At 32.7% G+C, this 14,388-nt stretch overlaps 1 protein-coding gene across 11 annotated transcripts in view; it reads left to right on the top strand.

Moving 5' to 3' along the window:
- The window catches only part of LOC108745695 (glutamate-gated chloride channel), a 549,841-nt gene that overhangs the window by 379,965 nt on the left and 155,488 nt on the right, over positions 1–14,388 (top strand). For 8 of the 11 annotated variants that reach the window (XM_018481999.1, XM_018481995.1, XM_018481994.1 and 5 more), the window contains one exon: positions 11,761–11,811. The exons of the other annotated variants lie outside the window; for them this stretch is intronic. In XM_018481999.1, coding sequence (XP_018337501.1) covers positions 11,761–11,811 — 51 coding nt within the window. The remainder of the gene's footprint in view (positions 1–11,760; positions 11,812–14,388) is intronic. 11 annotated transcript variants of the gene reach the window in all.

Raw genomic sequence — 14,388 nt, forward strand, 5'->3', positions numbered from 1 at the left:
TTATTGTAATATTATACGAACATAAAAAAATAGAGTAATATTTTACAAATTACAATAATATTTATTGTAAAATTATTAGATCAGTTCGTGTTAAGATTGCATGTAAAGAATAAAAATAATTTTGAACAGTAGAACTTGATATACATATGAAATCATAACATTATTTAAGCACTAAAATCCAACTTAAACTGACAAAAATGTTGTTACTTATTGTAAATTCATATTGCAATCTTATAGGTATCTGATAATTATGATTAAATTCTCACATAGAGGTAGGACTAAATTGAGTAGAAAAAACTAAACTGAATAGAAAAATCTTTTACCATTTTACAATTTTCGTAATAGCGAGTTATTAATTTATAAAAACAGACTATTTCGCCCAACTTTCAACTAAATACAAGCGCTGGACGAGATAGGACCGCTTAACGAGACGTGCGTATTCCGTCGCTAGTTCACTAAAAAGAACATTTTTTAAGTCTAAGTAATTTTTTTCTGAATTTTTTCAATTAAACATTTCTTTACTTCAAGTAAATATTTACTAAAAGTAAATGTATATTACTTATTACAATTAATATATATTTATATGTAGTAAATATTGTGGGTATGTTACTGGCAGTGCAACCATCATGACATCACAACAGTGCACTGCTGCAGCTGTTCTAAAATTACTGTTGTACTGCCAACACTACTGTAACGTTATATTTCGGAACGGCATTGCAATAGACTGACAGTAATATAAACAGACGCTATAGATAAACGCATTAAATTATCAATAAATTTTGAACGAAACCAACAGCGATAGTTTTTTTGAAGAAGAACTAATTATGAGATCACCAATTTAACAACTTAAGTAATTCGACCTTATGTTAAAAATTGTATAGACACAGTTAATAAATATTCAGATGTGGTATTTTAAGAGTCATTTTCAGTAAAATGAACATAAATGCATTTTCTGTACTTAAATATATTTCTTTATTTTCTAATATTTCCATACGTTTCTTTAAACGATGCCATATTGTAAGTACCTCACCTCGAAGCCGCAGTTGTCGCAGTGGCAATATATGGCTATCATTTATAACGTCATTGAGGGAACTAAACGCTGTCGCAGCGCACTGAGTAACGGAACAATTTTTCAGTACTGCCAGTGCTATCGGAACACCATCCTGTATTTACTTGCAGTAAAGAAATGTTTAACAAATTCAAGGACTCTTCCTATATAAAATAAATAACAATAAATAAAGGGCAAAATAAGAGTCAACACATTTCTTTAAAAAAAAAGTCATCTAATTAAAAGAATAAATTACAAATAGAGAAAAAAATAAAATTGAAGAAAATATATAATAAAAACTAAAAAATAAAAAATAAATAAATAAAAACTTAGTTTAAATACAAATTATAAGTTTCGACTATCGGATTGAGCCCTCTTCAGACAGAAAGAAATGTTTATTTGGAATTATTCAAGAAAAAATTATTTAGATTTAGAAAATTTTTTTTAGTGTGAGAAGTTATTGTTTACAAGCGACAATAGCACGATTCGCATATGGCATTGGACTTTCGCTTTGAGCTATGACTACATTCCCTGATTTATTATACAAAACAAAATTTGTCAAACGAAACAAAAATATTTATTTATGCATATACATATGTTCGTAGTGATTATTGTGACGCAGAGCATAGCGTGATTGTGTGATAGATGAAAATTCTGTACCAAAGATCCAGGGTTTAAGACGACGATGCTAAAGCCTTCTACTGTTTTACTCACATTTCCTCGGTGAAAAATCTCCGAATTGGATTTACGGATTGCAAAAGTATTATTACATAAATTAAAGTGTGCACAAACAGGACCTCAGCTGCACTGGATTTCATGAGAAAATCGAAAAAAAGTTAAAAAATTCACTTACTTTTGCTCGTACAGCTGTATCATCTCAGATATATATTTGCTTGATATAAGAGTTTTAGAGTAATCCATATTTAAAAAATAAGCGTGCAGCTGAGGTCACATTACTGGAACGAACGATACCGAGTTTGTAGAACTAAGATTGAAAGTCTAGAAGAAAAGTATTTTCACCGAGTGGAAAATATATATAATATATACGGATTTTGTTGACGAAGACTGAGAACCGAAATTCTTCGTGTAACAATAGTTGCGCAGCTTGCGATAGATGGTGCTGGCATATGTTAGATAAAAACATATGTATACGTTTTTTGAGTAAGACAGAATAATATATAATATAATATAAGAAATGAATCAAAGATGTCACTATTGAGCGCTTTAGCATCGCCTTAAATCCATCCAGAACGTCAAATTTTATTTGATCGCTACCTCTCGGAAGGCAATGATAAACCTCCGAAAGTATCTTTGCCATCGCCGTTCGGATTCGGCGTTGAAAACTGTAGGTCCCATATATCAGTGGATACATGTACTCGTCAACACGCATATAAAGCGAAACGTTTTAATACCAAAATCCTTCCTTCCAAAGACCATGTAGAATGGAAAAGATTGGAAGAGGCCTACATTCAGTAGTGGATGAAATCAGGCTGATATATGTATAATATAATAGTATAATGTGTTCGTACGCGTGCGTACATGTGTACGTACATTAGCACATGCTGAGCAGCAATAGCATGTTAACCTATGAATTTTTGAGGCTTGAAATTTAAAAAATGAAAAAAATTAAGTTTGAACAAAAAAAAGTACATCTGTAATTTTGCAGTTTTGTAAGAAATCGTTGAATATATAGCGACTAATAAAAATAATCGATAAATAGCGACCGTCGTTAACAATATACATATGTACTTGGTATACGCGCACTTTTTTATAATAATAATTTACTAATAAACAATTTTTCATTACGATAATAATAACGTTAGAGTTAGAAAAATCGCTTTTAAAAAAGAATTCGTTACTATTACGCGATACTTACAGAAATATAATTTATTACCCCTACGACACAAAAGAAAAATTAATAGGCTTTTATTTCCAAGCTTGTATACATTTTACATTTAATATAAAAGTATTATATGTATAAGTAATATATAATACAATTAAAAACAAGACCGTTTATATGAATACATCAATGCACGAAAAACGCTACTTGCGGTTAAAGTTAGATGTTAAATTAATTCATATATGTATTTTACATGAAGTTTTTTAAGAAATATATCCCAGTCGAGATAACATTTTTTATAATTCTTTACAGGTTTTACTTTTAATTAAATTGTAGGAAGATTACTAATATTTTAGATTGATGAAAGTCCGAAAATAATCGGCGCGCAGTCATATTTTTGAGATAAATTAATTTAAAATACATATATAGAGTCGCCAGAAAACGAATTTTAAAATTCCCTGACTTTCCCAGATTTTCCAGATAAAAATGAGAAATTTCCATGACCAATATAAAATATGTAAAAATTTTAACATTATAAAATACAAGGATCGTTTAAAATGTTTTGAACCTTAACATGAAGATAACATTATTCGTCAAAATCATTCTGATACTACTGTTACGTCCAAGCTCAGGAAAATGGATTTAAAGAAAGAAGGGAGTAGAAAGGATGGAGTGTGGAAGGACGGTCAGACTCTTGTCTCGCAGGTATCCGCACAGAAGCAAATACCGCGAATTGAACGTCCCCTTTTTATTGCTCGCTTCGGAATATGAGTCAACGTCTCGTAAAGACGCTATGACACCTGTTTCTTACAAGGGGTGCGATCGTCGGTCCGAATTTCGAATCAGGGAAATCCCTTTAACTCGGAAATGGACCACGTGCGAGCTCTGAAAGGGCGAGGTTTAATGATTACGAGGTTTTATTAGGAGGTTTCAAAAGTGAACGAGAGCGAGAAGAATAATTACTAACATTATTTATTGTTGCTTATCAAAAGATAAGAATAACAGACGGTTGTATTGTATAACAATAGGCGTATTTATTATAACTACTTTATACATTTTAATCTATTACATAAGTACCGCAACAGTCTATTCAATAAACGGGATACACTTTATGTACATCGAGTAGTCGAGAGACTCGAATGGGATTTGATTAATCTATTTCGTGGATGGAAACGGAGGAAGGAGGGAAAAGATTGTAAAAGAATTCCACTGGAATGGATTGGCGGAATTTGGGAGGAATACAGGAATACGGGAGGTTGAGTTTTGGCCGGTGATGGCATTCCGGATTTCCTCAAGATCGAAGTAATGAAGGCCGATTGTGTAGATCCCCTGACGGATGGATGTGATAGTAGTCCGCGGGAATTGGCTGATGAGTGATTCGAGAGTGTCACTCTCTAGGATTTGGAAAGGATCTAGTGGGGGCGGAGGAATTTCCTTCAAGAACTCCACGCTGTCCGTGGAGTTCGTCGGGGACGGAATTCCTCTGGGGAAAATTGGGATAGGATCGACCGACGAATTGGGTGATAGTGGAGGAGTATCTGGAAAGATTTTCTCCGTCAGTGCATCCGAAAACGTGGGTGACGGAGATGGAGGGGGAAGCGAAGGTGGTTGAAGGGAAGGTGAAGGTGGTTGAGGGGGAGATATAACCTCTAACTGATTAGCCGGCGGAACTGGTGATGACGAGGGTGGTGGTGGTGGCAGATGGTCCTCGGCCAGGCGATTCTGTTCTCGCGAACCCCCGAGGTATTTCCGCAACTCCTCGTCCAAGAGTCTCCGCGCCTCCCAGTAGGCCTGGCTTCTAAGCTACCCCTTATAGGAACGGTTTAGACGCGGCACTATAATTTAGTGTAAATTATAGCGGATGGTTCTTATTTACACATATATATATGTGTGTGTGTGTGTGTGTGTATGTGCGTGCGAGTGTGTATGTGTGGGTCAGAATGGGACTTACTGTTTCTGAGGATGTGGGTGGATCCAACGGCTGAATTTCTTTGGTCCCAGCACTCCACGGAGAGTTCCCACTCGGATGCGGAGGCTCCGGTCGAGTCATTCTTGTTCAAAGGAGATGGAGTTCGAGTGAGAACTGCGTATAGTCGCGAACCGGTAGAGTTTCGTTTGGAAAAACTGACGACTGACAACCAACAACTGACAACTAATAACTGACAACTGCGTGTAGTCGCAAACCGGCAGAGTTTCGTTTGAAAAATGATTGACGACTGTCAACTGAGACCGGCAGAGTAACGGAAAAATGATGATTGAGAGTTCCTCGTGGAGGGCCTCTTTTTATATTGATGAGTTAGTGGTGCCGAGTGCAGAGCTCACGTGTGCTGTTGGCCTAATCTAGGATTAGGATTAAGGGTATCGGTTGTGAAATGGGATACAGGGGTATGTGTCTAAGACAACTTCCGTCATCAACCATTTGCCGGATGTCCAATAATTTAGAGCCACATGTGTCATTTATTACAGATAACTGCTGTTTTATAATTCTAATCTATTTATTCTTCCTGTTCCTCGGGATAAAGTTCGCCTATTTGGCACTTGGTTCAAATATCTAATCCAACGACTCTGTCCCGAGTGGATTATTAATTCAAAAAGGTAAATGTTATTCGGCTCCTCGCTATTGTAACCTCTCATGGCAGAAATAGATGGTCTACCGGTATTACTTGTTAATAATTTTTATGGTGATGACGAAAGTTTTCTGTCGAAGAAAAGAACTGTGGAGTCCGGACGTAACACTACAACTCTACATGTTTTGAAAGGTATCTGTGAAAATTGTAACCATTTTGGACGCTTAGTTATTATTTGACAGTGCTTTGAGAGTCATTTGTGCCAGTCAATGTTAGTATTTAAAAAAAATGGAAAAAATCGAATATCGACAATCGCCATAACAAAAATTTACGAATTGCAGCTTGAATTAATTAACTACTCACCGTGTTCATCAGATCTGATCCCCAATGATTTTTTCCTGTTTCCTAAGCTCAAAGTTAGGCTCGAAGGACATAGATTCTCATGAAACGAAAACACTGACATCAACTGGCACAAATGATTCTCAAACAACAACTGAGCGTCCAAAATGGCTACAATTTTCACAGGTATCTTGTACAAAAAACATGTACAATTATAGTACCAAAATGGTTTTGACAAGTAATGCCATATTCATGTTGAGGCTCAAAATTTTTCAAACAATCCTTGTATGTTCCGGAGACACCAAAAATTTTGACATTTAGAATCAAGGATTGTAAGACAGCCAGCTTATATACATTATTAAAAATGCAAAAAAAAGCTTAGTAGCACAATAAAATTTTGGGGACAAATTCAAACCAACAAAAAATAAATTAATATTGGAAAAGAGAACAGTTATGACGAAAAAGAGCGACCAAATAAAATTACTGAATAAAATATAAATTTTAATTATTTTTTTAAAATAGTTTAAAGTGCACGAGTTTTGAACATATTTGGCTATAAACGTCAGATATAATATTTAAAATATTAAAAGAATTATTTAGAATAGGAGCAGCTTAAAAAATTTTGAGCAAAGTTCAAAATTCCAATCTCTTTTATATTTTCCCCTAACTTCAGATCAGTGGCAACCTAATATAATGTACATTATTACGACTGGTAATTTTAATTCTGTTCTACCGGATGGATGTTATCGACTAAAAGTGATGTTTTATTTCCATGACTACATATTAAAGAGGCGATCTGACAGAAAAAGAGAGCTTAAAAAGATTGATGTTTTTACGTGTTGATTTGAGTTGTCACATACTATTACGGTTTTCTCTGTATTAGTTACATATTTATTTTGTAATAAAGTTTTCTTGTTTTTAAAATCCCGAGTTATTCTTTCGAGAATCGTCCATGGTCCATTAACGCGCGAGTGAATATTCTACGAGCACGACGCGAGTGTAACATTTTGGAGACTTGTTCAATCAGAATACCGACAGCGAGGAAGACGCTTACTTTCAATTCCGGAGACACCAATACATCCTCTGGAAGCTTCTTCGGAAATTGCGACCCTTCACGCGGTGAAATCCGATATCCATGAGATGTGTGCGAAAACATACACACGCGCGCGCGCGTGCGATGTGCAAATTCCGACTGAGCAACTCGTAGATCGTGACTGAGCAACATCGGGTATCGCGAATGTCGACGGTAATTACTCAAAATCTTGCAAAATATAGAGTTCCCTTTGGAATCTAATAATTCAGCTTCTAGGCATGCTAGAGTAATGGTCGAGGTCTCATTTTAAAGAAAAAGTTTCAGACTTTAAAAAGTATGCAATAAGATTTTTCGGCCTGTTCATACTTAGTCTGTGAAACGTTCCAAAGTCATGAAATTTTTAAAATTTTAACTCGACTTGTTTCTGGTCTTCGCGAAAAATACCATTCGATGGGACGGCATTTATCATATGAACTATTTTAAAGTAGAAGTTTCACCCTTCAAAACTCACTCAGAAAAATTGTCCTGCAATCTCTAGAAGCGGAAATATCGTTTCTTAAATATTGACAAAATTTGCAGATTTTAAAGTAATCCCCTAATTATTGCGCATAGTGTACACTTATTTTCACAATAAAATTTCGATGAAATTTTAATGAAATTTTCTCCACCACTATTACACTATTAATGACACCACTTGTCGAATTTACTTATTGCACTCTCTCTAGTAATATTGGGTCCGGAAAGTTCGTGCGTATTTTCCGGACGACCCAATATGTTTTTATGCAGAAGTGTTCGGTTGCAAAACAGGATATAATGACGTAGGAAAGAATGCAGGAAAGAAATTGAATTCCTTTCTGGTTATGCATTTTTCTTTAATCCAAAGTTTCAGTCTCCAAAGGCTTCAAAAATTGATTAAGGAGACTCCAAAGACTATGTTCCAAAATTGACTGCCTGTACTGAAAATCTATAGTGCACTTGACGTAAACTGCAGCATTTGCAGCACTGACAGTTAATTCGAAATACAACCTCAGTAAATGGAATATAACCTCAGTAAACCTAACCATGCAGACAAATGTAATCATACAGATAAAATCGCTTTCACGAAGGAGTTAAGTTACGTTTGTGACACTTTTCCCACTTTGTCCTGGCGCACTCATTATGCGCAGAACTACAAAATTCACAAGCACTACGAGAGTCGAGAATCAAAACTTAACTTGAAACGCAAAATCGACCTATGTTTTAAAGACTGGCTAGATTGAGTGAAGTCTCCTTAGTCTTCCTTCCTTGCTTCATATCTTGGGAATGATTTTGCGCAAAAAATAAAAGTAAACAGTATTCTGAAAACATCTCGACAAGAGCTATAAGAATATATAATTAAAAATGGCAAATGTCCGCCTTTAGCAAGATTGCACTATAATGTCGCAACAATGTTGCAGCGTATATATTTGCAACTATTATTAAAAATAATTCTTTTATTATTACTATTCTTATTATTATATAATTTGAAATATAATTTGTGACATAAATAAAAATTCAAAAAAAGAACTAAACAATATATTTATATTATAAGTATTATATATTACTTTAATATTACTTAATAATATTGCAAATTTTATATGTAGGTATACATATTTTTTTAATTTTGCAAATGTAAACATATATTTTACACTTTTTCATAGTATATATTGTACACTTTTTTTGCAGATACATCTATTTTGTACATATTCTTAACTAGTGAAATGGAAATAATAAGAAACTCCACGCATTTATTTTTTTTTTTTGCAATATTTAAAGAATTTTTTAAATTCAATTTTCCAAAAAATCATGAGAGTTGATTATAAAGTTTTAAAAATCTTGTCATGCGGCGGCAACAAGATTTCAAACAAATATTTCAACGAACACTGTATTTCATAATGGCTCCCGCACACTGGATACGGAAACACTCACTGCACGGCAAAATGCGACGCAGTAACTAATAAGTTAAATTCATTATTCAAAATATTTTACATTTAAAATGTTTTCTAATATCTCTGTAACAATTCTGCATAATTTGTAAAATCTTATGCCATAATATGTATTATATAGTACAATTTCTAATACTTACAATTCCTAATATTTAATACCTGTCGTTGCAGCAATATTACAGTGCAATCTGCAATATTGCAACATTTCTGCAGTGTTACTACAAGTTTCTATGCTGTATGGGTAGTCAACAGATATGATCACAATAATATTATTTACAACAATATTGCAGTAACATTGCAACAATATTGTATTGTATAAATATCGAAATAATTCTACATATAATTATATACATATAAGAACCTATATATATGAAAAACATTACATATAAAATTATTATATACAAAAAATTGAATTATATTCATATATTTCCTATGACTTAGTGAAAAATTTTTCATACAGTACATAATTGCATATAATTATGCATGCAACTTTTCTTTCGTTATATACATTCATATATAAATAATGTATATAATAAATCTATTCAATTATAATAATATAAATCACAAATTATATGTAATCATATAGGGGAAAATAATGTCGTATTTCCAAGATAAAAATTTATACACTTTGTTTTAAACCTGATATATTTGTACAGGATGAAGGAAAAAGGTCGGTACCCCTGAATAATTCGGAAAATATAAGTTTTATATGTAAGAAAAATGTTTTTTTCAGACAAAAATTATAGGACTTAAAAAGATCTATCTAATTTTATCAATTTGACTTTGAATGGCATTGCTAAAATCAAGTCACGGTCACATCGATTTTTTTTAATGGAATATTCTATTTTTGATGCCAGAATCTAATAGCTGGTGTCAAAAACCTTTCGAAACACTAAAGTAGTTATTTTTTGTTAAATACTTTTCGAGTTATAGGCTTGAAAGTTACAGTACTACCGGCACTAGCATTATGCAAAGTCAGGTCAAAGTCAAGTTGATTTTTAAAAATGGAATACCCTACTTTTTATTACAGAATCTAATAGCTGATGTCAAGAGCTTTCCAAAATACTATAATAAAGTTATTTTTTATTGATTTTTCAAATTATAATGCTTGAAAGTTACAATGCTACTGATCATGTTCTGGGTAACATTTGTTAAGATCAAAACCAATGAAGGTTGTATTTATTTTCATTTTAACATAAAAATGAATTTTTAGTGCAAAAATGAAAATAAGAAGAATAATCTCCAATGGCTTGAGCTTAACAAATGTTATCTAGGACATGATTCTGAACAACATTCAAGAGGTTTTAGCCGTCGGTCGAACACCTTGGGTAATGCTAATGACAGTGGCACTGTAACTTTCAAGCATTGCATAGGATAGTATCCGCCACGTGTGGCGAGGCGCGCGTCCGCCGCGTGGAGCGGATACTATCCTGTCGCACGCTTGCATTTGGCGGTGGGTTGATCGAATTTGACTATTTTCTTAAGTTAATAACTCATTAATAACTCGTTAACCGTTGCAACAATTGTAAAATAATAGAGTATTTTTCTTCTTAGTTTAGTCCATTCTACTATAACATATGTGCGAAAAACTTATCATTAATTTCCAAACATTCTGTATAGTTGTACAGTGCATAAGAAAATTTATCATTCAAATGTCTCATATAAAAAGAAAATAGATATAGGGAAAATAGGGCAATAGGAGTCGGTCCGGTCAGGCGCGGTAATTGTTGCGCAAAACTTTTATTACAATCGATATTAAATTGTTCCACAAAGAACGCTCTTTGATCACAATTAAATTTTAATGTTATTTCACTAATTTAAACAATTTTGACACTGATTCGCTGACGAGTCAAAAAACCAGTTTTTGACTAAATTAATAGAACATAATCGTTTGCGATATGGTGAATCCTCATTGCTGTAAGTTTCTTTCTTATTGTGATATAAAAATTCGTTCGGTTTTTAAATAATTTTGTCCTACAAAATTTGAATACAATTTGGATTGTCATTAGAATCATTTTTTAATGTTAAAGTTTCCGTAAGTATGTGGAGGTGGCTCACTGGAATGAATTAGTTTGTATTGTAATTATAAAATTAATTTGTCTCTGAAGATGGTTAAAAAATGGGCTGAAACATGTAAGTGGGTTATTTAATAAAGACTTTTGTATCCGCATTGTTTGTTTTGCACAATAATTAGAACGCCTGATTCCTATTGCCCTATTTTACCTATTTTCTTTGTGATTAGTAAAGAGTTTTTACGAATTATCTTACATAAAAATCGCCACATCATTGAGATGGCATGATATTTAATTAATCAAAATAAATATAAGTAAATATTTATCCTGATTAATATAATTTTATGTAATTTCTCGCAATAGCTTTGTCAACTTGAACGCGCTCAATAATGTCCCACGCCTAGCGACGGCAAACGCGGCGTCTTGTTGAGCGGTTCTATCGCTTGCATTTGGCGGTGCAGAGCGAATTTGGCTATCTTCATAAATTAATAACTCGTTAACTAATGCGAAAATTACAGGACTTTTCTACTCAGTATTATCTTTCTGCCTCTATGCGAGAGTTTAATCATTCATTGTCAATCTCACTATTGATATAATAATAATAATTAATATTAATAATTATTTTAATGATGTGAATATTAAAGAAATAACACTAAAGATATATAAAGTGAACATATTATATAACACCAACAGAATATTCCCATAATATTAAAAATATATAGTATTCTTGCAATATTATAATATTAATTTATTTTTTAATAATATTTTTATAAAATTCCATGGATATTATGTGCTTATAGGGTTCTTGCTCTTTTTCTTGCTTTTTCTCTTTTCTTTCTCACACTCTCTTTTCTCTTCATATTTATCTGTTTTTGTTATAAACATGATTAGTAAGGATTTTGGTTGATGGAAAAGTTGGTAAGTAAGTCTCTTTGTTTGGTGTCTGTGATGTTGCAGCGGCTTCCAGCGGTGCTCAGCAGGATAGGAATTATATTGGCCAGCCCCTTGGTAAGACCCCCCATTGCATAAGTTCGCGGTTCATGATTACGTTCTTAACCTTCGCAAAAAATACGAATTGTCAAATTTTCTTTATTGCTTTATCAAAAATACAATGGCAAGAAAAAATCCGAAAAAAAAGAAATATGATTACATAAAAGGAATCATTCGTACTATAACACATGTATATGATTTAACATATGTAATAACGAATTAGAAATTTATTATAGAAAAAGATACAAAATATAAAAAGAAAAAAGAGAACAATGTACGTGCAAGGTCTTAACCGCATCTTAGAAACCTACAGATGCAAGACATAGGCTGCAGTTCACTTAGCGCTACAAATTATTTGAAGCGTTCTATTGATTAGGACAAAGAAAGAAAGCATTTATAACACCAAATGAATCACAGTTATATTATATACATATATACAAATATACAAACTTATATACAAACATAGACATTTAATTTTATTATTATATATTCTTTATACTCGGAGATCATATATTCTTTATACCTTCGTATCTTCTTATATCGACAATATAAGAATATATAAAAGTAATGTGAGCAGCCAGTGTTAAAACAAACCCCTTTCACTTCATCCTTAGTGCCAAGAGCGTGGTCTAGTCTGGGACTGGCGCGCTTTGACTGATTAGAGACGAGGAGGTAATGAGATAATTAAATGCGGTGTTTTACTAGCTCTATAGTTGTCAGTGCATTGATTGGTTCGCTTCATAACTACCCACGATAATTGGCGAGGGAGAGATTTCGTTGAAAAAAATGCAATGACAACGTGGAAATGGTAAGTCCGACAAAATGACAGATTGGAAAATCGAAGGAAATTTGGAGAACATTTTTCGCCGCGAGGAGAGGGAAATGCGGAGTACGAAAAGCGGACTTGTATGCATGAAGGAATATCAATGAGATGTCAGATTGAAATATGTCACAATCAGTATTGGCAGAGTACAGCATTGAATTAGGACACCAAATATTATTTGATAAAATAACTATAGCTACAACGGCATCATATTTTCCAAGGAAGTACAAAATTCTAGAAATCTAAAAATATTCAAATAACTTAAGGACACATTCTCGTGTAAGATTTTCCAAAAATCGATTTTTTTACCTAATTGCATATTTCAATTGTACAACATTTCAAGAATACATTGTCAAAATTTCAGAAAGAAATTCGAAGAATTAATAATTCCACAGCCAAAAGTCTATTTGTTTGTTGTTTTCAAAATTTCAGAAAGAAATTCGAAGAATTAACAATACTACAGCCAAAAGTTCTTTTTTTCTTTACAATCAAATGTTTCAGAAAGTTGAAAACTTACTTTATGGATTACACACACACACAGGAATCGCTAATTAACGATAAATAATTTAATTATCATTTTATTTTTAAAAAATTTGTAAAAAAACGTTTTTCTCGAATCGTTTTTTTTTGGCGATTGATACAATTTCGAAAAAACTAATCGATTTAAAAAATTCTTGTATTCGTAGATTAACTAGTTATTGCGTAAACCAGAATAAATCGTTTTATCGATAATTCTATAATTGTTGGTCTATTATAGTTATTTTTTAGCAAATATAGATAATAATGGTACGTAAAGAGATGGTTACAATTTTATTATATATTAGGATCTCAGTTGTTCTTTTTGGCAAATTTTACGCACTATGTAAGTAGCAAAATCATCCAATCGCATTGCCAGAGACTTACCTAACAGTAGCAATATAAGAATTCTGGATCAAAGGCGTGAAGGGGGAGGACGCAGGAGATATTCATAGGCATGAGTATGACGTCACGGGCGCGGCCCGGTCGAAGACATTGGTGTTTATGTAAACATTGACTATTTATATAAACATCAAATATTAATGATACGTGCCACCATGCGTCACATATTATTGATAGCATATATAAAGTAGAAATGTTAAAATCAAATATAAAGATCACACATTTGTTATCTGAGTGACACGTAGTTGTACATGGACGTGTGTTCTAAAAAATGTGTGATCTTTATATTTGATTGTAACATTTCTACTTTTTAAGTTTTAATATGTTCAACAAAGCTTCAGTGCAATGCTTCATGTTTTGTGATGATTAACAATGCTGCATCTTTGTCAATTTGCGAGTGGCTTAAGCATTATGGACATGTGAGCTAATTATACTTGTATCATTCTTGCTGAGGAAGACTCAAAGAGAGTCGAAATGTTCAAAATAAAGAAGACATCAATCCAATATCTGATTATTGATTATTCATTAAGTAATTACGCCGTTTATCGTTACTGACTCTTATTAGCCTACTACATTTATCTTTTTGTATTTAAAATTGTAAATTAAATGTTTAAAATTCGAGAGTCTTAATATAATTATTGTTACAAATATATAATTATTATATATATCCTTCAAATTTTATTAATAAGATTTTATCAACTTAATTCCAATCCTCAGGCTCCGGATCGGGCTCATACGGCCGGAGACCAAATAGTTCCTCCAGATTAAAAGTATCTTCTTTCCACATATCCACTTATTCCTGTCGGTCCCGCCATCTGTCACTACAAATAATCTGGTTATTATATTTATATATA

This window comes from Trachymyrmex septentrionalis, unplaced genomic scaffold, assembly GCF_001594115.1.
Source record: "Trachymyrmex septentrionalis isolate Tsep2-gDNA-1 unplaced genomic scaffold, Tsep1.0 scaffold147, whole genome shotgun sequence".
In the NCBI taxonomy this organism is placed as follows: Eukaryota; Metazoa; Arthropoda; class Insecta; order Hymenoptera; family Formicidae; genus Trachymyrmex; species Trachymyrmex septentrionalis.